This window comes from Bombyx mori, chromosome 19 (assembly GCF_030269925.1).
Source record: "Bombyx mori chromosome 19, ASM3026992v2".
NCBI classification, from domain to species: Eukaryota; Metazoa; Arthropoda; class Insecta; order Lepidoptera; family Bombycidae; genus Bombyx; species Bombyx mori.
This window is the reverse complement of record NC_085125.1, coordinates 2624569-2652540: the sequence shown is the minus strand read 5'-3', so window position 1 is coordinate 2652540 and position 27972 is coordinate 2624569. Positions and strand designations below refer to the sequence as shown.

The window sequence follows — 27972 nt, the reverse complement described above, 5'->3', positions numbered from 1 at the left end:
TGCGCAGTAGAAATAGTTGGTGTTACCTACCTATGGCAGATCCCAAGACGCGCAACCACCACCAGATCACCAACCACCACCACCAGATCACCAACCACCACCACCACCAGGGCGTACATGGATATGAGATAGAAGTAACAACATCTCCAACTGCAACGCATTTCTTTTTCATTAATTGAATTGAATTGAATTGAAAAAAGTCGTCGTGGCCTAAAGGATAAGACGTCCGGTGCATTCGTGTGTAGCGATGCAACGGTGTTCGAATCCCGCAGGCGGGTACCAATTTTTCTAATGAAATACGTACTCAACAAATGTTCACGATTGATTTCCATGGTGAAGGAATAACATCGTGTAATAAAAATGAAACCCGCAAAATTATAATTTGCGTAATTACTGATGGTAGGACCTCTTGTGAGTCCGCACGGGTAGGTACCACCACCCTGCCTATTTCTGCCGTGAAGCAGTAATACGTTTCGGTTTGAAGGGTGGGGCAGCCGTTGTAACTATAATTGAGACCTTAGATCTTATATCTCAAGGTGGGTGGCTCATTTACGTTGTAGATGTCTATGGGCTCCAGTAACCACTTAACACCAGGTGGGCTGTGAGCTCGTCCATTCATCCAAGCAATAAAAAAATAAAAAAAACCCTCTTTCGCCAAAAAAAAACTTTTTTTTTGTTTACCCTCAAATGCTTATTATACTAGGTTCATCTAACGTGTAGGCGAACTCACGAGGGCTCAGCCTGGTGAATTAAACTCAGCTTTTTTAAATACCCTACGTATTACACGGTACATTTCAAGAAACATAATATGGCTTCTTTAATTTATTAAGGATTTGAAGACAGGTTTTTTATTTCCTTAATTAGTTGACATAATATTAAAAATAATGTTCAAAATACTCTCACGCGATAGCGGTTTTATTCAATTCAATATTTCACCGCAGTAATTGAAGATTACAAATAAATCGATACTAAATTTTCAATTGCTTTCCAATGGCATTCAATAAGTTTGGCAGGTAATTTGTCACGTCGAAGCTTTGCGGAATAAGCTACGCGAATCTCAAAGCTCTGTTATGCTACGGGTTTTCTTGGTAAAACTTTCAATTGCTTGTGTATTTACGAAAAGTATGTGAGGTTTTTTTTTATATTTTCTTAATCTAGTTCGGCAGATGAGGTTCCAGTCCACCAGGTGTTTGGCGATTACCAGAGCGTATAGATGTAAAGGGAACATAAGCGCCCTCAGCTAACTTGAGACTTGAGGTCTATAATATTATGACTGTGCAACCCTAAAAACTGGACTGCATGATTCCTACGCAGTAGAAATACACAGGGCAATAGAAACTACCCGTGAGGACTCTAATGGTGTAGAAAACAGCCTCTCTACAGACATTTGATCAGACAGATCTATACTTTTTTTATTTTTATATTGCTTAGATGGCTTACGCCACCCACCTTGAGATATCAGTTCTAAGGTCTCAGTATAGTTACAACAGCTGCCCCGCCCTTCAAGCCGAAACGCATTACTGCTTCACGGCAGAAATAGACAGGATGGTGTTACCTACCCGCGCGGACTCACAAGAGGTCCTACCAACAGTAATAACAGACCTAAACAGGTCTAAATTGTGATTTGTAGTCACTTATGTCGGTCAGGGGCACAGTGAAGTTCGTCGCTGAGTCTCTTGTCCAGGTGCTCGGACTTTCTACTCCACGTTTTTTGGCTCCGACCTCTGGATCGCCTTACATCCACTTTACCCGTCACTACGGGTCTTTCCACGTTGTCACGTTCTTGCTATATGACCAAAATACTGGAGCACTATATATATAGGCATATATATGGTTGATAGCGTCTGATCAACTTTTAGCTCGTTGAGGATGGAGGCGTTCGTCTGGAAAACCGTCCGAAGAATGCGCAACATACGCCGCCAGTACCATATCTCAAACGCGCAACCATTATAGCCATTGAATAAGCAAATTTAACTCGAAAATTTTTATTACACGATGTTGTTACCTTCATCGTTTGTTGTTAATCGTGATTTTGTATTAGATATGAGTTTATTTTCCTACAAAATTAGTGTAACTAAAACTGATTTTACTATTTTATTATATTATTTACTATATATTATGATATTATATTTTTTATTTTATTATATAGCTGTACCCGTCCGCTTCGCTGGGCATTCAAAATTAACATTATTATTTCTCACTCCCAGAAAGATTTTCATCAGTAACACCCCCGCAACTGGTGTAGGGAGTCCAACACTCATATAAATAGCCTATCCATTAAGTACATGTATTTTCTACATGGATACCATGTTTCAAGTCAATCGGATGTATGGTTCAGTAGTTATAACGGAACATCCGTCAAAACCATTGTAGATTTAAATATTAGTATAGATATAGATTAAACATTTTGTGTTGAACAGGTTTGTTTGATCTTTATCTGGGTGTTTATTATCTATATATGTATATATCTAAACATACATATATAACACTTTTTCTATTAAAATTTACTAAGAATTATAAATAGGAATTGTAAGCTGAAATAAACATGGCGTTGCTCTGAAAACAAAGGGTTTATTATTTTAATAGCTTAAAACGTACGCAAAAGTAACAAACATTACAATCACATTGCAAACCTAAAACAGGTATCTCACCTGAAAAAAAAAGAAACAACATTGAAAGTCCACCACTCTCAATTTCTTAAAATAATTATCCAATATAATTTAGTAACAATATTATGCCCGAACATGACAGATGTCAACCCAAAATTAAGTGTATAATCTATGGTCAACATTTCAATACCTATCAATTGGACTTTTTGGCGGGAACGCGAGGAGTGAAGTTGTGTGATTTGTTTTATTTTGTCTATTTAGTGTTTCTTCAGGTTTAAATGTGTAATAACGGTGGTTTATTAATCTGTGAAAGTGCACAAATGTGGGAAAATGAAACAAAGCTGCTGGACGTAACTTCTCGGGTTCCTCCAAAAAGTCCACTGAAAAAATCTCAGTAAATGACCACCATTTTACTGCGATTATATTTCATCCCATATCATCTCATTTCATTAAATTTCATCCCAGTTGATTAATGTTTCAAATTAATCATCTTCATTTCATTTCACTCCATATTATCATTTTTCATAAAATTAAGAATATGAAGTAAAATAAGACATGACTTAAAGGTCTTAGTTACCAGGTCATAAAATCTCTTAAAAAAAAAACCTATCAATTCATGTCACCCTTATTGATAGCGTCATCTATATAATTACATAGGAGTAAGTACGCATGTACATGCAAATATAGTTTCTTTACACATATATAGTATGTTTATTATTCTTTTGTACACATAACACAGAGAATCCTAAATTGGGGCCGGATGACCGTGCGTGATTTGTTCCCAGTTATTATTATAATTCGTGATCACGACTGGACTATAGTCGTCTGTAAATACAGTCTTAATTAAGTATACGACTCGCGGAAATAGAACTTAATACAGAATTATAAGAATAGTTAGTCTCTGGATTATTTGAAACTCGACAATAATGCGTTTTGTTTGCGTGCGTTTGTGTGCGCGATGTAACAATATTAGTAAAATACAAAGCAATGAGATTTGTTTTTTCTTTTTTTATAGCTTAGATGGGTGGATGAGCTCACAGCCCACCTGGTGTTAAGTGGTTACTGAAGCCCACCTACTTTGAGATATAAGTTCTAAGGTCTCAGTATAGTTGTAACTAATACTGAGACCTTAGAATTTATATCTCAAGGTAGGTGGTGGCAATTACGTTGTAGATGTCTATGGGCTCCAGTAACCACCTAACACCAGGTGGGTTGTGAGCTCGTCCACGCATCTATGCAATAAATAAATAAAATATCGGTCCAACCTATGCTAGATGCAGTCTGATGCTGGTGCTGATACAACGTCTTCTGGCAGTTGGTCAACGTCTTCTCTACCTGACCTTTCCCTTGTCGTGGTGATTTCACGCAATTTATATTAACCTACTAGCTGACCCGACACTTCAATAGTGCTTCAATCGATAAATAAAAGACCTAAACTTTTGTATAAAATAAACTTAAAACAAACAAAAGGAATCCGTCCGACGGGGGACACATCAAAGGGAAAACAAAATTGTTATTTTTATTTAATTCCAAGCATTTTCATATTTATCTACCTTTTAAGCCTTCTCTGGACTTCCACAAATAATTCAAGATCAAATTTAGCCAAATCGGTTCAGCCGTTCTCGAGTTTTATCGAGACTAACGAACAGCGATTCATTTTTATATCTAATATATAAAATTCTCGTGTCACAATGTTCGTTCCTATACTCCTCCGAAACCGCTTGACCGATTCTCATGAAATTTTTTATGCATATTCAGTAAGCTCGAGAATCGGCTACTATCTATTTTTCATACCCCTAAGCGATTAGGGTTGTCCAACCCTAACAATTTTTTTTTTATTTTGACTTTTTTTTTTGTTATAATGAGGAATATATGTGGTTGAATGAGGTTTTGTTATTTTTATTATATATTCCCTCAACGTTCACAGCGCTACATGCCTCTTTCACTCATTTACCACATCCTTACACACTTACAATAAGTTAGGTTTTTTTTCTACACTAGAAATTCCCTAGAAATCTTATATATGGCAAAACAATGTTTGCCGGGTCAGCTAGTAATATATAGATTTACTGTATTCGGCATGTATCAGTGTGCTGGCTACAGATCTATTTCTCATCATACATATAGATCGACTTAGCTGTGCCGGTTCAAAAATACATTTTGTTAGTTAGTTATGATGACGAGTTTACGTCCTATTTATCGATTGCTTTAAATAAACAATAATATTATTTGAGATTACGCTGTTTGGTTGGTGCGTACTAGCAATGTGTAATGCTTGTTTTTTTTTTATTATTACTAGCTGGCCCGGCAAACGTTGTTTTGCTGGTTTGTAAATCTAAACCATTCTCGAATCCATCTGAAGGTACACAGAAAATTTCATTCAAATTGGTCCAGCGGCTTAGGAGGAATTCAGTGACAAGCACACGCACAGAAGAAATATTATATACTAGGGACTCGCTCCGGCTCCGCTCGGGTATTTAACAAAAATTTCAACGATATTTGACGTTGTATTATTTTTTTATTATAAATAAAAGAACACTTATTGCGGCATGACTATAATAGTTAGACATATACTGTCCCGACACTTTTTGTAAATAATAATGTGCTCTACAAAGTCGTAGTACATTATTTTATTCTATCATCAATAGTTTTCACAGGGCACGCGATGTAAAGAAAATTTCAGTAAGGGTCCCTATTTTAAAAAAAAAAGATTATAGCCTATGTCACTGGGAAATAGTGTAGCTTCCAAACAGTGAAAGAATTTTTCAAATCGGTTCAGTAGTTTCGGAGCCTATTCAATACAAAAAAACAAAACTTTCCTCTTTATAATATTAGTATAGAAGTATAAATAGTATAGATTAAGATAGAAAATTGCTTTTCTCATTTAATGTACAATTTATATGTAATGCTTGTTTTTTTTTTCTCTTCTTGTTTACCATAAAATTGTCTGATGCGACCACGTCCGAGCATTATTTGTAAGTTATTACCTACTAGATACTGCTTCAACGTAATTGATTTCAAAATGTCGAAGTGTCGAACAATATTTGCGTTAAAGCTATATTTTCTTAGGCTTTCACGAATTGCAGACATAACAGTTTTAACGGCTACGCACCGACGATCTGTTCGTTGATGTTCAAATCTATTTAATTTATGTAAAAATAAGCAGAGCGTGAACGTTAAATTACCGCTTAATGAAAAACGAAAGCTAATAAGAAATATGTACACATATAATATATATTATACAGCAGTCTATTCGCGATCATAGCGCTTACAACAGCGAAGAAATATCGGGAACTAATTAAATGTAAAAATCGTGGTAAAAACCAATTAAATAATGGTGTTCATAATTTAGATACCCCCAAAAATATTGTTATACCTTTACGATTAACGCCATCTGTCGTTGGAAAGCAAAAACAGATACGATAAGAACTAGAACACTTTTTTGTATGTTCTAGAATTTTCTCTGTGTTCCTGTTGGATTGAAAGTTCGAATGACCCGGAGAATACTCTCGATAAAGACAAAACGAGTTTAGAACATTCTTGAATGTTCCAGTTGTATCGGGAATATTCTGGAAAACATAGTCGACATGACTAAATAAGCGTGACACGAAGACAGTTCTATTCGAAGCGAAGCTACGAACGGATCACCTCAAGAAAGTGAATTAAGATAATGCAGACTACCCTTAATTTCTGTAAAATTCTGTAAAATTGAATTGTTTTAAATTGAATTAGTATTTAGGTGAGAGTTTTTATTTATCTTGAGCCTCAGCTCGTAACAATATAAAAGGATACGCAGCGAGAATTTATTACAATAAACCAAAGAAGGATTGACCCTACAGTCAAGTGTAATTGTTATAAATGTGGGTTTCAATGGCACTTAACCTTTTCCTTGGTTTTCCGAGAACAAAATTACGGGATAGCGGTTCATTATGTATGTTTGAGCTATATAATGGCACGGCAAGGGCCATAGTACATAAAATTTTAACAAACACTAAATAAATAAATTGAAAAAAGCCTTCGATAACAATATTCAAGTATCTTATTCATCATATTTTCACTAAAAACGTTAAGTATAAATAAAATAAAGTCAAGTTTATAATTTTTGTAAATTAAGCACGATGCAGTTTCCCGGGATAAAGAAGAATTGTTTGTTACACGTGTACTAGTCTGATCTATAAATTACTCCTTGAGTACATCACTAACGAAGCCATTGTTAGAACTGTTATAAAGAGTCCGATCGTTTATCTTAATAAAAGTATCCTATGTGTTAATCTAGGGTTAATTGTGGGCTTTAAGTTAGTTTAACGCCAGATCGTTAAACCCGTTCCAAAAATTGTGAATGAATTATAAATATTTACGTTTATTATTTTAGAACAAGTACTTTAGAATATTAGTATATAAGTTAGATTAAGATTAGAAAATCACATTACATTAATGAAATTTTGAATAATTACATTAAAATAAATTTTAGAGCTATTTTATAATTTTTTTTATTGCTTAGATGGGTGGACGAGCTCACAGTCCACCTGGTGTTAAGTGGTTACTGGAGCCCATAGACATCTACAACGTAAATGCGCCACCCACCTTGAGATATAAGTTCTAAGGTCTCAATTATAATTACAACGGCTGCCCCACCCTTCAAACCGAAACGCATTACTGCTTCACGGCAGAAATAGGCAGGGTGGTGGTACCTACCCGCGCGGACTCACAAGAGGTCCTACCACCAGTAAAAAAAAACATTTATCTTTTAACAGTGCAAAACTTTCTACAAGGGGTTTCCTTAGCGGCAGGCCGAAAAATACGACGCACCATCAAATGCAGGCCTACAATTTTCCCAGCAACAAGTTACTAAACATAAATCGTCTAGAATTAATAGGTCTGTTACAAAGTAGCGCTATTTCGCAAGTGACGCTAACTTGCTTAGAGCCTCATTATCTTTTAAATATAATCTGTTACCTTAATAAATCACGAGCTAAAAGTGACCTTATTTATAAATGGAGAGGACGCATTTTTTGCCCATTCATACTACCATGCCTATTACTGTCACGAGGATCACGCGTTCCGGCTCGTAGGGTGGAACAGTCGTTATGTACTGTTGAGACTTGGACCTCATGTCTCAAAGTGAGTGGCAATGATGTCAACGGGCAACACCTATTTTGATACCGACATCTCGCTTTTACCATCGCACCGCCCGCCACCGGAGTAGAGTTCATCCATACTACCTGGAGCCATTGCGTTCATCCACAGTGCGTTTCCAGAGATCTTTTTTGCCACGTACCATCCGGCTATGGAATGAGCTCCCCTCCACGGTGTTTCCCGAGCGCTATTAGGCAGCGGCTTGGCTCTGCCCTTGGCATTGCTGACGTCCATGAGCGACGAAAACCACTCACCATCAGGTGGGCCGTATGCTAGCCTGCCTATAGGGCAATAAAAAAAAATCGGTCAAGAGCTATCGATGTCTTGAAAACTTAGGCTTTATACATTCTTTAAATAAACATGAAATACGCGGCGTCGAATAAGACAGATGTCATAAAGTTCTTAACATCTTAAATTGAATGAGAGCATTTATATTAGTGCCCAATCAAATACCGTCCAATGACAATAAACTATAAAACAATAATACTATTTACGCTAATGGACCGGCTAGACAGTTTCTTAATAAACAATTTGTTATTGAAATAAAAACTATACAGCCATCTGTGAAACTTTTGCGATTCTTAACCAAGGAAGACTTTTGCGCTTAAAATCTAGTATTGTTCAGTTAATTATCTATAGGTATATTAATACGTGAAACAAAAACTTTGTACCCCTTTTTACGAAAATTGCGCGGTCGGAGGAGAAATTTCCCACACTTATAGAGAGGAGGGTAGGCGAAGCAGTGCCACGATTACATCGACTGTGTATTCATAAGTGATTAAAAATAAAAAAAGTGTACTAAACTATAGAAAAAGTGAATAAAAGTGACACGTTACACTTAATAGAATTAGTGGAATAGTAGACTTGAAAAAAGAACCGAAAAATAGAAAAATTGGACGAACATTGTGAAACCGGTGCTATACCTTCAAAAAACAAAGTGGATTGTTGTGGTCCGGCAATAACCGGTGAAGTGCAAATAACTAGTGAATACAATTTTACAAACAGTGAATAGTGTACCTAAAAAGAAAAATCTCAATAATTACAGCCTTGGAAATAAATAAAAAAAAAAAAAAAAACTAAACATCGGAGTCATATTGCTGTATCAGCGCCATCTGCCAGCGGACGACACATATTTAGATAATCAACCATTTTGTCAATAATTATCGGCATTCTCATATCTAAATTCTGTATGTGCTCAAAAGAGGGCACCGCCTGTATGAAAACAAAGATAAGATAGATTTTCTTGGAATCGTCGTTTGCTTCATAAATCCAAGTGAATTATAACAATGGAAGAAATAATAACCACCCTACGCTTAATTCAAAAAGATCTCGAAGACCAAAAAATCGCAATAAAGGAAAGCGGTATAGAAGTTGCAAAAACAGTTACGGATAATGTGAATCTGATTTTAGACGAAAAACTAAGTCAACTTGAACAAAAATATAAAACCCTAGAAGAACAATTTGAAATGCAGGAACAAAGACTTCATATATTGGAGAAACAGGCAAGAAATCGAAATATTGTATTTTTTGGCATTGAAGAACACAACTCAATCTACTCTTACTCGGATTTAGAAACGGAAATTATTAATTTCACATCAAAATATCTGGGAATCAAACTAGACCGAAAAGAAATTCAAGAAATCAGAAAAATAGGGAAAAATACAAAGAAACCTAGGCCTATTGTTATGACACTGACCACAGTTGGTAGAAAAATTGAAATTCTCAAACAAAAGAAGCTATTGAAGGATTCAAACTACTACATTAAGGAAGATTACCCACAGCATATTCTAGAGAAACGGAGAATGCTACAGGAACAAGTAAAAGTTGAAAGAGATAAGGGTAACAAAGCTATATTAAAATACGATAAAATAGTTATAATAGGAAAACAAGAAATAAATAATAAATTAGGAAAGAGTAAACGATCTCTCCCGACATCGCCTCCAGAAACCGATAATCGCATTGATTCATCACCTAGAACTCAACCAAAAAAGAAAAACAAACCTGCATCAAACACCTCACAGGGCACAACTAGTTGTTCTGAAAATATAGTCAAGGCAGGGATCTTCAACTATTTGGTGAATAAAAATTCAACTAAACAAGTTTTGCCAAAACATAATCCGAACCAATAGCAATCGGCACACCCTCTCAAAAACAAAAATAATAAAAAACACAACACGGAAAACCATCTTCCAAGCCGGCTGGTCACCGTGGAAGAGATTGACCACTACCCTTCAAAGAAACAATTAGAAATTGGCCAAAAATCCGGAAATCTATCAACAAACAAGTTATACATAGCAACATATAACGTGAAAACACTCTCTTCATATGAAAGACTATTAGAGCTCGAAGAAGCCTTGAAAGAAATAAAGTATGACGTCATTGGTCTCTCAGAAGTTAGGAGAATGGGCTGTCAAATAGAAGAATATGAGAGCACGATATTATGTTATGTAGGCCACACGCCAGGACTTTACGGCGTGGGTTTTTTAATAAAGAAATCCTTACAACCTTATATTGAACGATTTATAGGCTTCACGGAAAGAGTCGCCCTGCTTAACCTCAACATTCAAGGATATATTATAAGCATTATACAAGCCTATGCCCCCACAAGTCTTTCAAGTGAAGAAGAAATAACAGAATTTTATCGAAGTTTGGACATAGCAATCCATACATCTTCAAAAAATCTTATAATTATTGGAGATTTTAATGCAAAAATAGGTCAACCACTAAAAGAAGAACATATCATTACAGGAATATATGGATATGGAGATAGAAATGACAGAGGTCAAAGATTAATAGATTTTGCTTTTGAAAATAGACTTTCAGTGATCAATACTTATTTTAAAAAAAAAACAAGCCGCAGGTGGACTTGGCGCTCACCCAGCGGAGTATACAAGAATGAAATCGACTATGTACTGTCAAACCAACCTAAGCTATTCCTAAATATAGAAACACTGAACCCTAACTTCTCTACAGATCATAGAATGGTAAGAGCTACAATAACTTTAAAAGTAGCAAAGAAAAGTCGAATAAAATTTACCAATAACCGAAATAGTACTTTAAAAACGAGAGAAGAAATTGAAGCATACAAGCAAAGTCTGAGGCATCAGATATCATCAAACTTCGTCGATTATCAATTGGAGACGACAGTGCAGGATTTTTATAACAAATTATTACATATTATCAAAGTCAGTCTACAACAAGCACGACAGATTAAGAATACCTCTACCAGACACAAAATTCTCTCAGAGAGGACAATTACATTATTAAATAGGAGACAAATGTTACAAAAAACGCCAAGGAAGTCACGATTAGAAAAAAACCAACTTAGCGCACTTTATAAACTGACGAGTAAATACATAAAATATGACTATAAAACCTACCGAAATCAAAAAATACAAACTTACCTTACACAGGGAAAAAGTTTCAAAAAAGCGATAAAACAACTTCGAATAAATAAAACCTGGATTGAGGGATTAAACCAATCAGGACAAACAACCCACAGCCGTAGAGAAATAATTAATATTGCTACAGAATTTTATAAAAACCTATACAGTGCGAAGATAAAACAAATAAACAACAACAAACAGGAATCATACAACAATACCGAAAATAATAATATAAACTATATAGAGGAACTTGAGATTATACAAGCAGCTGATAAGTTAAAATTTGAGAAGAGCCCAGGCCCAGATTTCATTACTAATGAAGCAATCAAACATGGATGTGAAATACTTGCATCACCACTGGCCTCATTATTTAATCTGATACTCAAAACTGCGAATATACCTGCACAATGGTCAGAATCCATTATAATCTTGCTGTATAAAAAAGGTAACCCTAATGACATTAGCAATTACAGGCCAATAAGCCTTTTGGCAACTGTTTACAAGCTTTTCTCTTCCATAATTAATCGAAGAATATCTGAAACTTTAGAAAAGAGACAGCCCATAGAGCAAGCTGGCTTCCGTAAGGGATATTTAACCGTAGACCACATACACACGCTGGAACTTATTATCGAAAAATACCAAGAGAAGCAAAGACCGCTCTATATAGCTTTTATAGATTACCAGAAGGCTTTCGACACAATTTCACACACAAGCATATGGGAGGCATTAAATCAACAAGGAGTGGAAAGTGAGTATATACAAGTTATAAAAAATATATATAAGAACAGTGTCAGTAAAGTCAAACTGGAAACAATTGGCCCTGATTTTAACATCAATAGAGGAGTGAGACAAGGGGATCCATTGTCTCCAAAACTATTTATTGCAGTATTGGAATCAATTATAAGTCAATTAGACTGGAAAAACTATGGCTTGTATATCAAAGGTGACTGCTTAAGTCATCTAAGGTTCGCAGATGACTTAGTACTGCTATCTGAAACCGGTGGTAACTTAGAGCGCATGATACAGTCATTACACGAAGCTAGCAGACAAGTCGGATTAGAAATTAATCTGAAAAAAACAAACATCATGACAAACAGTTGTAGAAGAACCATCTCACTAGAACACAAACCAATACTGTACGTGGAACAATATATCTACTTAGGAAAGCAGATAGCACTGGACAACAATAGCAATGAACTAGAGGTGGAGCGCAGAACAAGAATTACGTGGAATAAGTTCTGGAGTTACAGAGAAGTAATGAAAAGTAACATGCCAACAGAAGTGAAAAAGAAAATCATGGACACTTGTATATTGCCGTGTCTTACATACGGTTGCCAGACGTGGAAATTTACGCGTAACATTAAAAATAAATTAACAACGTGCCAGAGGGGAATGGAACGCAGCATGCTCAACATAAAAAAGACACACAGAGTGCGTCATACAAAGATAAGAAGCATAACCAAAACAGTGGACGCTCTCAAATATGCTCAAAGACTGAAGTTTAAGTGGGCTGGCCACGTAGCACGACTCAGGGATGGGAGATGGACATCGAAAGTAACTGCATGGGACGGTCCACAGGGCAAGCGGCGCGTCGGCAGACCGTACACGCGTTGGGAGGATGATATTAGAAAGGTTGCTGGACCACACTGGATTTATGTCGCCAGAGACAAAGCAGAGTGGAAATCTTTGGAGGAGGCCTTTACCTGAGAGGGTCCATACATATATTACATAAACTAACTGTACAAAAAAAAAAAAAATTTTTAATTGCATGGAATAAAAGGCTTATTATTATTATTATAGAGAATATAGAGAAGAAGTGCACAATGATAATCTTTTTTTAAAATAATACATTAATTAGATCAATAAAGAAAACATTACACACACTGCCATGTATTTGACACACACACACATATGTATATATACTCTTTGTTGATTGTCAAACTTTAGTTAATGCATATAGTCTGTGGTCAAATTGAAAATAGGATAATATTGGGACTTTTTGGCGGGAGCGCGAGGAGTGAAGTTGTGTGATTTGTTTTATTTTGTCTATTTAGTGTTTCTTCGGGTTTAAATGTGTAATAATGGTGGCTTATTAACTGTTTAATATCTGTGAAAGTGCACAAATGTGGGAAAATGAAACAAAGCCGCTGGACGTAACTTCTCGGGATCCTCCAAAAAGTCCACTGAAAAAATCTTAGTAAATGACCACCATTACTGAGATTATATTTCATCTCATATCATCTCATTTAATTTCATCCCAGTTGATTAATGTCTCAAATTAATCATTTTCATTTCATTTCACTCCATAATATCATTTTTCATAAAAATATGAATATACATTAAAATAAGACATGACTTAAAGGTCTCAGTTACCAGGTCATAAAATCCCTTAAAAAAAAAAAAGGATAATATTGTTTATCTTTAATATTATTTGTCTATAGTGTAGCCTTGGCAAAATCTGTGATTATAGAAATGATAGTCTTTGACATTATAACCATAATAATATTCAAACTTATAATTTCAATTAATTATAGTCGAATTTCGACTACTGCGGGACCACTATATATATTATAGTTAATATATATCGGTCATGTTTCACTGTGATGATCCCTTAATACGCATAGAAACATTGTTTTCTGAAGAGCACCATCTTAGTTTCCAGTCGTCCGTAATTAAAGTAAATTATTCAGAATATTGGGAATATTGTAAAATATAGACAATAATAAACTTAAGATTAAATCCGTAAAAGTAATATTAATTTTGTTTATATAGTACTCGTGCGCAGCCTACTCTTTCAATTGCTACCATTGATGGCATTGTAACAGAAGTGACAACAAAAACTCAATCAAATAAAGCATATCTGAAATCAAAGAGCAACCATTATGCTTGCGGCTTGGCTCTGCCCCTGGCATCGCTGAAGTCCAAGGGCGATGGTAACCACTCACCATCAGATGGGCCGTGTGCTCGTCTTCCTACAAGGGCAATAAAAAAAAAGTTGCTCGCGTTTTCGATCCGGTGGTAGATTCTGCGAAGCACTGCTCTTGCTAGCGTTAGTGGTAGTAACTTCGTCAGGTTTGAGCCCCGTAAGCTCACCTACTTGTTAGCTGACATAGCCTCTCAAGGCAATCAGCTTAGGTAAGAAAAAAACTTTAAAAAAATCATTTTCATCCATAAAAACCGCGTAAAACCCCGGATTTTTGCTACCTTATACTATATGCTTGATGTGTAATATATATCGGATCTTCACTGCTCTGTTTAAACACATTAAACATGCGTAGTTCACGGCAAATCGGACCTCGGATCCTTTCGTTAATGGACAATGTAAAGGGTCAGAATGTGTTAAACTCTAAGTCGTTTTAACTATCAAAACAGTACCTGTTAAGTCTTCACAAAAGGGCTTTCGTGATGAAAGAACGTCATGTAATAAGAATTAAACGGACCTAAAGATACATAGATATATAACAAAGATTAATCACGTGCCTATTTAAAGCAATCATGTCCCAAACCAATCATGTCATGTAGATAACACGAGTGTGGATCGAGAAGATCCGATAAGATGTGCTTAGGACGACGGCGGCTTTAGGTTATTCCGTCGTCATCTGGGTCGGGAATATAATGAGGCGTCCATAATAAGTGTGTTGTGTGTTATAGAATATATTCCCAATTATTAGGACTTGCAATTTCATTACCGAAAATAAAATAATTGTTCAATAACGTTATTATTAATTATCCGCCTAATGAGTGTTCGATATTAATCACAGATTTACATTAAAAACGGTTCCGCAAACTTTCTTAATTTCCTTCTCGGAGTTAATTATAAATACGTAAAGCCTTTTGTGGTAACAAAGACTTTGAAAACGGAGGGTGTGAGTACCAGAAAAGATAATTACACTCGTAAAAACCATTTTAACATAAAATATAGGCCAGAAGTAAAATCAATTGTGATACGGTTCTGATTATGTTGGAAGTTGAGAGCCTTGAGAGGCTATATCAGCGTAGCCTTGACTAGTAGGTGAGCTCACGGGGCTCAAACCTGATGACGTTGCTAACACGAACCCTAACAAGAGCCGTGCTTCGCAGAATCTACCACCGGATCGGAAACGCGACCCACTGAGAGGATCCGGCGAGAAACTCAGTGGGCTATGTCTGAGAGTTAATTTACTCGTCGAGCCCTTCGTCGCAAGCGACGGGTTCGACGAGGACGATGACAGGTTATGTTAGGAGAATTGACCTTTGAATGGAAAGCAGAGCATGCACCCACGCTTTTCTTACATTTTATTTTATGTTGGATTGGGAATCGGCGAGGAAGACCCGAGAAGACGACGCATTTTACGAAAGAGCGACCAGACGATGGATAGCCGTAATCCTAGAACCACCATGTATCTGATTCAGCGGTGTATCCTTATCCAACCGCGACAACGGGGCAATGCAAAGCCGCCATCGCCCGAAACATGTCTTGTCGCATCCCCCGGATTCACTGGTGGTACTTTTAGGTCCCACAAGCACCGGTCACCGTCCTCGTCGAGCTTGTCGATCACAACGAAGAGTTCGGCGGGCGAACTAACCCATAGAGCCAGCTAAGTTTCTTGCCCTAAAATGTGATATTTGTATCTTTTTGGTTTACGAAAAATCTTTTTTTTTTTTGAGCTAATAGAAAAACCGTAAGCACAAACAGAAATTATACATGTACGGTTTTTGTCCAAGAAAAACTATCCTATTAACTAACTATAAAAATAGTATAATTTCAAATATAGCGCCAAAAATTATTACAATATTTTCAACTGAGCACACTTCATTTCGTTTACAGGTGCTAAGAAATTCATATCACCGCTTGCTACGCCATTTTCGTGAGTTTTTTGGGTTATAGTTTATTTATTTTATCTATTGCTTAGTTCTGTGGACGAGCACACGGTCCACTTGGTGTTAAGTGGTTACCGGAGCCCATAGATATTTACAACTTAAATGCCGCCACCCACCTTGAGATATGAGTTCTAAGGTCTCAGTATAGTTACAACGGCTGCCCCAGTTGCCCCATCCTTCAAACCGAAACGCATTACTGCTTCACGGCAGAAATAGGCAGGGAGGTGATACCTACCCGCGCGAACTCACAAGAGGTCCTACCACCAGTAATAACGCAAATTATAATTTTGCGGGTTTGATTTTTATTACACGATGCTATTCCTTCACCGTGGAAGTCAATCGTCACTTTTTGAAGTTTTCTACCGTCTAAGATTAATCTGCTAACATCTATCCTGTTGCTATAGATTGAAAAACAATTCGTTCGCATCATTTTCTGTTTTGTCACAAAATAAACACAAATAGCTGAATAATATAAAATACTATTTTCAAAGCAACAATACCGTGATATTAGTTACCATCACATCTCATACAGATTGTCACCTTGCAAACAATATCACAATTTTACTATGCTGACCTACATTTTCGCTTTTCTCCTAATGGACGTCTTGTTATTCGACCTAAATGATTTTTTACTGTATATTCTCTATTATATGTCAGATTTACTACGTAACGTCATTGTGTGTAACGTTGAGAAAAGCTGGACTGGTAATCTTCTTTCATATCTTCTTTAACGGCCGTCTGGTGTAGTGGTAAGTGACATGATCACTATACAAGGGGGTCGCGGATTCGAATCCCGCCAAGGGAAGAAATTTGTATGATAAACATAAAATGTCTTTTCCAGGGCTATGGATGTATATTAAATAAATGTATGTGTATGATATAAATGTTACATTTATTTCCGTTATCTGGTACCTGTAACAGAAGTTCTTTACGAACATAGCACGGGACCAGTTAACGTGGCGTTATAAATAATAATAAAAAAAAAATGGTAGGTCGCTGATTTTGAACTCACCCGGACCTAACTCACTGAATTGGAAGTCACCCGGCTTACCGTACCTATAATCTTGCTACAAAGTCGCAATTCCTTACTTTCAACTTTTCCAAATGCCTACAGACCTGAAAAGTAATTGTGTTCACAAAAGACTCTAAAAATGAAGGGTCCTCAAATTCTCACAAACTCTCATTATTATTGAATATACATATATGTCGTGCAGAACGGCCGATGTAATATTACAATTTGATTGTTATTAAAATAATATAAGGAGACGTTGTTTTGACTAAAATAAAATAAAAGTTTTCAATTACTATGAGAGGTTTATTGGTTAAAATAACTTATTAGCTTTTACAATTAACTAGATTCAATCGATTACGTATGACTACGGAACTATCCTTCAGCCAGCTCCGGCGCCGTCATCTAAATCCTAGATCAGTGTTTCCCAACCTTTTTTGTGCCATGCCCCACTGTTACGTTTCTAAAATTTTTATGTCCCCCATAAATAATTTTGCACATTAAAAATTGATTTGTTCACTTAGAAAACATAAATGATAGGTTTTAGGAAGAAATCACTATGAAACCGTTATCAGAACACAGTAAGTAATATTTCAAAACATATAATATAAAACTGACATTCAAATTCAAAATAATTTTATTAAAGCATTTCTAAATTAATTTAATGCGATTGTCCCCCTTAATTATCAAATTGCCCCCTTGTGGGGCGTGGGCCCCATGCTGGAAAACACCGTCCTAAATAGAAGAGTAGATATTTCATATCAAAATTAATTGAGACCGTCTACTCTATCATCCATAGGACGTATTACGCGAAAAGATTTCTGCAAGTGTTAGCAATAACTAAGAAAATTTTAACGCACGGTAATCTCGTATACCGTAGTAAGTCACAAATTCTTTTAAAACAATCCACTCTGGTCTTGAAAAATCAAAATACAGTGACATTTATACATTTCTTCGTGAAACGTTTTTTTTTTTTCAATCAATCACTTATTCCCCGCGTGTAGCACTTCGTCGATCAGTGAATGTATTCCAGCCATTTCTAATTTAAAATCAAACCTTTTTAGAAAGGATTCGTGCTTTTTAGTCCATTTAAAAAGTATATTAAGGGTCTGGCGCTTAAATAGAGTGTTTTAAACAATTGTTGAGATTTATTGATCCATTAAAAATATTTTATTTATTTTAAGTTAGGTAAGCCTAACAGACGCTGTTCTGACCAATTTTCAATTAGTTTTCTGATTGTTATATAAATTTCCCAGTTTTTCGGGGGATCTCGCTTTCCTAAACTCACTTTGTGCCTAGTACAAACATTCTCAAATGATAGGCTGAACAACGTAATTTCTTTTGCAAATAAAAAAATCTATCGTCTTTATTTTAAAAAAATCACTTGTTTCATTATGTAAATGTGTGTAGTTTCAAGACAACTACTGTGAAATTTGTCTCGTTGGAATCTTATACCTTTAAACGAGCAATTCTTGTATATTAATATATACCTATATAATCTGAATCTCGGAAACGGCTCCAACGATTTTCATAAAATTTAGTATACAGGGGATTTCGGGGGCGGTAAATCGATCTAGCTACGATTTATTTTCAGAAAATGTTGTTTTATTCGTGTTTTCAATAATCAACTCTTCCCGACATCTATTGGCGAATAATAATACTATTTTTCTTAATTGAGGGCAACTAACCGCTTTAAAGACACAAAAAGATGGCGTTATCAAAAAATCAACATCTAGTTAATATTTAATGTGATACTAAACCATTTTGGTTTCGACTTCAAAGCTGCGGTGTCAAGTATGAGTCGGTTAATAAATACTGCGACGCGCAATGAACTCCCGCTGCGACCAAAACTAATCCTAAAACATTTTTATTCGAATTTCTTTCCTAACAAATAATATTCATTTATCATTCACGCCTCTCTTTAAAAAGCAAACACTTTGTTTTTTGTTTCAAAAATTGAAAACGAAAGCTAAATACTATTTTCGATAAACCCGGAAAACGCCGACCAAAAAAAAAAACATCCTTTGATCCTACAGTGATCTGAAAAACATACGCGTTAAACGTTTTTCAATGTAATTCGATTAGAATTTTGATGTATTTATTTTAGCAACAGGTAATTAGCTGGTAATTGCGATTTATATTTACTTTGGGCGGGTTAACGAATCAACTCCCCCTTTGGTATACGTTTGGTATTATCCGGATATTATCAAATTTCACTGCTAAAATCTCGCTCTCTTCTCTAACTAAATCATTCGTAACCAAATCGATAACATTTATATCGATTGGCTCGATAAGACACCGGAGCCGAAATCCTTCAAAGTAGTACTTAAAGTTTTAAAGAAGCAAGTACCAACCAACTAACAATAGGTCCTTAAAGAGACTGTCATTAGATACTCTCACTTGTAAGCCGCCTAGGCAATTAATTCAGCTTTAATTTTATTTTATTTATTTATTACACTTCATGTAAAATTTACATTGGCGGACTTAATGCGTAAAGCATTCTCTACCAATCAACCAAAGGTAGTGCAGAGTAAATAGTGGTAGGTGCAATGAAATTTATATTAATTTATATTAACAAATACATACGTTACAAATACAAATACATACACAAAAAAGTATATATATACACAATCATATATTATATATATCTCTATCATCAATCTACATATTAATATTAATATTAATCTAGCATTAATTCTTATAACGTTCTTATATATAATTCTCTTACAGAGTTTTATAAGTCTAGAAGTGTTATTCATTAAAAATAAATTGAGCTAAACTCTATTAGTATATTTAGCAAACCGATAACAGAATCGGAATAAGACTGTAAGATGTCATACCGTACTTACAATTCTAGAATTTCGTTTAATTAAACTTAGGATCGCGACTGATTAGTTTAGTTAATGATTTGTTCGCGTCGCTTTGCCAGCAAAATCAAATACGTCGGTCAGCCGAGAATTCCACACGGCAATTCGGCTTCAAGGACCATTTGTGCGACAATACCGTTTGAATTCTGCATCTAATTTGTTTATGTAATCATATCCTGCATAATTATTAACATAAATTTAAGCTACAGAAAATTATTGCTTATTTCGATACTACCACCGGATCGATCGGAAACGCGACCCACTGAGAAGATCCGGCGAGAAACTCAGTGGGCTGTGTCTGAGGGTTAATTTACTCGTCGAGCTCTTCGTCGGAAGCGACGGGTTCGATGAGAACGATGACCGGTGCTTGAGGTACCTAAAAGCACCATTAGCGGATCGGGAGGATCCGAAATGACGTGTTTGGGGCGACGTCGACTGCTTTCCATTCTGTCCGCAGGATCGAGAATATAGTTATCGGCGGCCACGATGAGAGGGTTATCGTGTCGTGCCGCTTTATCGAAGTGGCTGGATGAGCAATATCATGGCCTACACGCAACTTAGCGCTTACCGGATTTATTACGGAAATATGAAGTCCGAGTCTCCATTGTAATCGCAACAGAAATAAGTAGGACCCCTGGCCTCCTGACTCTCCTGTCTGGCTACCACTGCCACCAGAAACTTGTTTTAAATTGTAATATTTTATACTCGCAAACTATAACTCTTTCAATAATTTGACCATTTTAATATCATTTCATAATTGCGCTGAAGCGAAGCCTAAATAACTTACTAACTCCACGAAACACTTCCGTCCAACACTTCGGTGCGCCACGTCCGCATCCTAATGTGAGCTTTAAGCTAAATCGCTTTAAAAGCTCTTATGTAAACGGCGACGCGAAGATTACACGATATCTCTGGCATTTCACGCTGCGTCTCATATATCCAAGTCAAATATTTCCGGAAGAATTTACGTAAAGGTGATTTTAGGATATTCAATTTTAAATTGAGATTAGATTTTTAATTACACATGTAAATGAACAAGCTATGTCATTAACAATATCGATACAGGACACTCTCTCAAGAATAATAGCTCTTAATCCTTAGAAGCATTAGCAAAAAAATGAGAAATGGACTATGAAAATTAATAAGCCTGTTGTACGTGTGGTAATCGATAAAGAATAGATAAGACGTGGGTTCGGTCCATCCTAAGCTTAATCCAGACACTCATAACGAGTTTTTTTAAGATTGCCCTCGACTCCTCATTTTTTTGCAGACTGACTGTTACCTAACTTAGTTCTTATTATTATTATTATAAAACAATGATAACGAAAAAGCGAGATTAAACCGTCAAAATATGTAATTATGATCACATCCGAATTATTTCTACAATACAACTACTTTAGTTTTAGTCGTCGTCGTGGCCTAACGGATAAGACGTCCGGTGCATTCGTATATAGCGATGCACCGGTGTTCGAATCCCGCAGGCGGGTACCAATTTTTCTAATGAAATATGTACTCAACAAATGTTCACGATTGACTTCCACGGTGAAGGAATAACATCGTGTAATAAAAATGAAGCCCGCAAAATTATAATTTGCGCAACTACCGGTGGTAGGACCTCTTGTGAGTCCGCGCGGGTGGGTACCACCACCCTGCCTATTTCTACCGTTAAGCAGTAATGCGTTTCGTTTTGAAGGGTGGGGCAGCCGTTGTGAGTATACTGAGACCTTAGAACTTATATCTCAAGGTGGGTGGCGCATTTACTTAGTAAATGTCTATGGACTCCAGTAACCACTTAACACCAGGTGGGCTGTGAGCTCGTCCAACCATCTAAGCAATAAAATAAATAAAAACTAAATGTGTATACACCTTTAAATTCCCCGGCAAAGGTTTGTCGTAAATGATATCGTGCAAATTCTGCGTTTGATGTCTGAAACCGAAGGTTCAGGGATATTTGAACAGGAAAATTAATAAGATAACGATGTAAACGCGATTTATGTCGACTGAATTTTTTTTATTTAACTTGACGATTCTGCTTTATTACCAGCGATTGGTATTTACTTTTCAATAATGGTATAATTTTCTTTAAACTCAGGAAAATAAAACGGGATTCTGTCGGGAAGTTATTCGTTAAATAGGAGCACAAAATTTCACATAATAAATAAAGCCGTTAGCGCAAAACCTACCGTGGGCCTAACCCATAATTATTGTGTATGCATGTTTATACATATTTATATTGCAATAATAAATTTTGATGCTAAAACCCGTCTATCCTTAGTTTCACGCGTAGATAACAAATGGTTTTGTGAACATTATTTTTACGCGTATTGTTTTTCCCAACGAAACGGTGTAAAAGTAAATTCAAACCTCATTAACTCCACACCAAATATGATAAGCTTCGGCCACTTTGACAGCTTCAAATATGCATCTTCTATGACTTGATTCGATTATTATAACGATAACTAGATTTTTTTTGTTACATACACGTCATATTGAAATGGTGTATGGGTCACATCCTTACGGATCCGTCAGACCCAATACCCTTTGCATTAGACGTCTTCAGCTCTAACATTAGGAACAGGTTTAGGGACCCCCGTAACCGTACTCGTCGAACTCGACAAAGAGGTCGCGTTCAACCTAACCCGTGCATCTGCCCGCTGAGTTTCTCGGCGGATCTTCTCAGCGGGTCGCGATTCCGATCCGGTAGTAGATTCATTCGCGAAGCAGTTGCTCTTGAGTTGTTAGGTTTCCTTCGGCGGCGCTTGGGCAGCTGTTAGCAAATCCCACCCTTCCTGGCTGAGCCTTTGCTCGCTCACCTGTCCTGGTGAAACTGGAAAAGCTTCCGGGCCACCAGTAATCTCTCAAACATCAAAATGTATATAGGTATATTGGGAGGCTTCACTTCACTTGACCAGACGTTCTTTCCCTGCCTATTCACTGGTAGACTTAGCGGCTATTCCGGTACGCGCAGACGACGCCTTCAATTAGGACAGTAAAACCCATGTTTGATTCAATTTAACGAATAAATCTCGTATTAATTATTAAAAAAAACTGTAAGCAGCACATTCAAATTTAAATAATAATTATAAATTTTAAAATGAGTTAAAATACTATTATAACATTTTCGGTATACCTACATTATTATATTTTTAATCCCATTTAAGAGTCAGAAAAGAAGAATCATACCAACATTTTAAACCACAATGTCGAGCAAAAACCTCAGAGCTCGTGGCAAAAAGGTTAAGAGAACAAATTCATATTACTTATTTAAGAGCACATTAAGGTATTTTAAATATTTGACTTTTTAGACTATATAATTTAAAATGCGGTTGAGAGAAATAAAAAACAATTTAGAATTTATTTTTTTTGTTACGCGCTGGGGTTCGGTATAAATAAAATTCTACCGAATTACAAGTTAACACTGTATTTAACCCTTAGAACACTTAAAACACTTTAAAATTCTCAATTCGCTTCTTCCGCTTCGCATCAGGTGATCCGTTGGCTGTTTCGCTTCGAGTAGTTCCAATTGCTACATGACTGCGTGCCATCTCTGCAATACTTTTATATTCGAGACGAAATCCCTAGAATCGTCGAGAATATTCCACAAAATTCTAGTATTGTGTGTTTCCGCTATCTGACAATAGATGTCGTAGTACTTCTCGAGCGTTCTAGATACTACTAGATCCTTCGCTATTCGTTCGAATATTCGGCGATAGATGGCGTTACTCTTACCGGCGTAACATTATTATTATTTCGTAGTCTTCATTTTACATTAACCTTTCCAATCATTACCGTTGTTCTTTATTGGCTGGTCAAAAAAAAACTAAATAAGTACGTTCAGGTGTGACCATCACTAAAATAACAAGGAATAGTGAAAATATTCGACAATGATTTCTGAACCAAGCATAAAAATACCAAAACAACACACAAATATAAATTCTAATATCATAAAAGTCAAAGTTTGTATGTTCGGGATATTAATTACTCGATAACGCAGAAAATATACCAATACCGGATTTAGGTGAAAATTTTCATAAATGAGTCGACTATTATCAAAGCCGGCAATGTGACTTTTGGACAATTATTGGTAAATCAGAAAAACGAATTATTGACTTTGTATTCCATTGGCAGTCACAAAACTCTTCTGAACGACATCTTAGATAAATAACAGGTTAAGTATTAACCTTTATTTAATGCAGGTTTTGAACCGTATTCTTTGAAGGAGACGATTATATTCAAATCAATCTGTATTGACATATCAATAACATTTTTTTCTCCAAATGCACAGATTGCCATCTTTGATAATAGACGACTCAAATATAGTTTATAATTTTTATCTTTTTGCTTAGATTGGATGACGAACTCACGGCTCACCTGGCGTTAAGTGGTAACCGAAGCCTATAGACGTCAACAACGTAAAAGCCGCCACCCACCTCGAGACATGAGTTCTAAGGACTCAGTATAGTTACAACGGCTGCCCCGCCCTTCAAACCGAAACGCATAACCGCTTCACGGCTGAAATGGGCGGGGTGGTGGTACCTACAACTTGAATTATCTTACGACACCTTTCATCAGGGTAAGCGACATGACCCGGGTAACATGACACGTATGTTGCGTAATACGACAGAGCGTTTAATTTGTCCTGATTATACATAGTGGTGGGTTTACATAAAGACTGGTAGTTTATTAAACAGACTAGCGACCCGCCCTCGCTTCGCTTAGGGAACTGTAATTTATTACTGATAACAGTATTTCTCCACTATTTAATGGATGTTATTATACATATAAACCTTCCTCTTCAATCACTCTATCTATTAAAAAAAACCGCATCAAAATCCGTTGCGTAGTTTTAAAGATTTAAGAATACATAGGGATATGGGGACAGAGAAAGCGACTTTGTTTTGTACTATGTAGTGGTATTGAGATAAAGTACTCTTCACATCGGGCTAAATCGTATCGTGATTTCATATTATATATAAACGGTATATATAATTATTTATTGTATGTATGTATTTTCTTTAATAATGCTAATAGTACACTCAAGACAAGGTGGAAGGACGTAGTACTGAAGGACAAGAGAGAATGCATCGTTGCTGACGAGGATGTCGAAGACAGAGCGAAGTGGAGGAGTAAAGTCAGGAAAGCTGACCCCACCACCATGTGGGATAAAAAGCTGGGAAGAGAGAGAATGCTAATAGTACACTGCGACATACCTGCTGAGTCTTTATCTTTTTCAAAATTTCTTAATAAAACCGTTGTGTGGAAAAAATCGCTTTAAAGGATAAGACTGCTTATAATAATAATAAATAAATAAATAAATATTTACTAACAATCACGCCACGTTAACTGGTCCCGTGATAAGTTCGTAAAGAACTTGTGTTACAGGTACCAGATAACGGAAATAAATATAGGATTTTTATTATACACATACATATATTTAATATACATCCATAACCCTGGAAAAGACTTTTATATTTATCATACAAATATCTTCCCTTGGCGGGATTCGAACCGATAATGTCTGCTGGTTGACTGTCATTTGAATGTTAATAAAATTATGTTTTGGTGTGCAATAAAGTATAGTCTCTCCCTAAATGAAACAGGCTTTATGCTTGTAAGTACTTTTGATACGGTGCACATCCAAGATATTTGTTTTGCTTATAATTTTCGTGAATACGGTAGGCGGCGGCTTGGCCGGTAGGCAGCGGCTTGGTTCTGCTCCTGGCATTGCTGAAGTCCATGGGCGACGGTAACTAGTGACCATCAGATGGGCCGTATGCTCATCTGCCTACAAGGGCAATAAAAAAAATTTGAAAAATTGCATTCACGGTTCACCTTTTCTTCCCTTCCTAATCGTTGGTAGCTCTAAGGGGCTATCCCAGCTTCCCGCGGACTGATAGGTGAGCTCACGGGCTCAACCTGAAAGAATTGCTAACACTAGCCCTAGCAAGAGCAGTGCTTGGCTAACTCTACTATTGGATCAGAATCGCGGCCCACTGAGAAGATCCGGCGTTCCACCGTCTAGCCTACCTTGTGTAGACTAACAGAGCCCATGGTCATCACACACCATACCTTCATCCGTTTAGACACACGAAATTGACGTTTCAATAGTGTTGCAACCAAACCATTATTTAGTTAGTGTGATTTAGCAGAATATTTAATGACTTTTCGTATTTTCGATGCATTTATTAGTTGTGTTTTACTTTCGCGTCTATGTATTTACATTATACACATTATTATGTCAGTTGCACATTACACACACACACACAGAGTATTTATTTGTGTTGCTTGTAACGATGGTAATTAATTAAAATCAATAAATACCTATTTGGAACGCCGTTTTAAGGTTATTTTTTTTAAATCTGTTTGGATTTCAGTTTTATTATTGACCGATGATTGAAACGCAGTTTAAATTATAAATTAGGGTTAAAATTCGTACATTTTTTTATTAATGTCTTTTTGTAATAATAATAATTACGTTTATTTACTCCACAATACAAATACAAATAAATTTTCCATTAACATGACATAATATTTTATTATTTACCGATGTTTTCAGGTATTATTTTAGATGTTTCATTATAATCGCATCTCCGACCCGAATATCTTGGGAGGAAATACCGAGAAAATTTAATGAGAATGTTGTTTATTCCTAAAATTGCATAGTCTGTGGGTTTTTTTATAAGAAAAAATCGATAACGACACGATTTTTGTATAAACAGACATAATAATGAATAAACTAATTGAACTAACAATAAATAATAGGATCATAATAAATTCCATCGAAGTAAATATTTTTTTAACTTTCAACATATTGTTATCTGTGATCGTATCATGTGCTACCAATAACAAAGGTCATAATCGTTTCATTATTACGTCCAAATATATAAAAAAAAAATACATTCATAATTTTAAAACTTCAAATAAATCTCGTCACATTCGAATCTTATTTCTAATCGAATTATATCAATGTATATATCTCAAATTTTATTTTACAACCACACAAACAGTTTTTAAAGTTCAATTTGAATGCTTTTTACGTCTAAATTTCTTTTGCTTATGTAAATAAAATTAAAAAAAAAAAACTTACATGCCAAACTTTTTTCTCGCATCCAAAAACACAGCGCACAGACACACAAACACAGATAATACACTCGGCAAACGGTTCCCTCGTTTTCGGTATTGGCACAGGGTGCGTTTGTGTGGGGAGCGCGCGCGATTGCTACTGGCGCGTAGCGGCGGGCGGCCCGCCTAGATGATATCTCTGTAAGTGGCAATGGCCTGTGGTGCGAGATGTGAACTTATTATGATTTTGTCGGTTCTTTTTTTTATGCATGTTTCTCGATGTTGTGGTCTTAACAATTAAAACCAACCTGGATTCAGGGGGAGCCGTGACTAAGCTTCATCAACTAAAACAATTATAACAGTGTAAGAATAAAGGTCTAAAGTCCGTAGCAACCGTCTTTGTATTTTTATTTATTATTTCTTTAATAAAACAATACAGTGGAGTATCATCCATCGGAGCTGTGCTAGCCCACAGGCACAGCGCACTGAGTTTCTCGCCGGATCTTCTCGGTCGGTCACGATGGTAGATTCTGCGAAGCACTGCTCTTGCTAGGGCTACTGTTAGCAAATTCTCTCAAGCTGAGCCCGTGAGCCCACCTACCCGTCCGGGCATAGCTGGATTAGCCCTTTAGGGTGCCAGCGTATAGTTAAGGAAAAAAAACCACCGCCCCGCCTATTTCTGCCGTGAAGCAGTAATGCGTTTCGGTTTGAAGGGTGGGGCAGCCGTTGTAACTATACTGAGACCTTAGAACTTATATCTCAAGGTGTGTGGCGCATTTACGTTGTAGGTGTCTATGGGTTCCAGTAACCACTTAATACCAGGTGGGCTGTGAGCTCGTCCACACATCTAGGCAATAAACAAGGTGCCGATTTTTAAGGCTAAGCTATTTTGAAATGATTGACCTCCACTATTGTATTAAAGTTGCTACCTCTTGTGAATTGTTGGGTCCGGTTCTTTGCGTCCCCCAGGGCAGCCTGTTGTCGTCAATTGCTTTACTTGTTAAGCAGTCGATAAACATGTCTACTTTAATGATGGGACATGC

General features: G+C 36.3%; 2 protein-coding genes across 4 annotated transcripts in view; one reads left to right on the top strand and one right to left on the bottom strand.

Annotated features, from left to right (window-relative positions):
- The window catches only part of Akhr (adipokinetic hormone receptor), a 130792-nt gene extending 103660 nt beyond the window's left edge, over window positions 1-27132 (bottom strand). The window contains exon 1 of one of the 3 annotated variants that reach the window (XM_012691264.2): window positions 26955-27132. The gene's annotated coding sequence lies outside the window, so the exon portion shown is untranslated. 3 annotated transcript variants of the gene reach the window in all.
- On the top strand, window positions 9032-12838 carry LOC119630001 (uncharacterized). The gene is made up of 3 exons (XM_038017799.1): window positions 9032-9820; window positions 10719-10729; window positions 11605-12838. Exons 1-3 carry the CDS (start codon window positions 9032-9034, stop codon window positions 12836-12838), a joined length of 2034 nt encoding a protein of 677 aa, XP_037873727.1.
- Window positions 27133-27972: the final 840 nt, after the last annotated feature.

What these genes read in the sequence shown, in the direction of transcription:
- LOC119630001 (XM_038017799.1), top strand. Translation starts at nt 9,032, where the DNA reads ATGGAAGAAATAATAACCACCCTACGCTTAATTCAAAAAGATCTCGAA.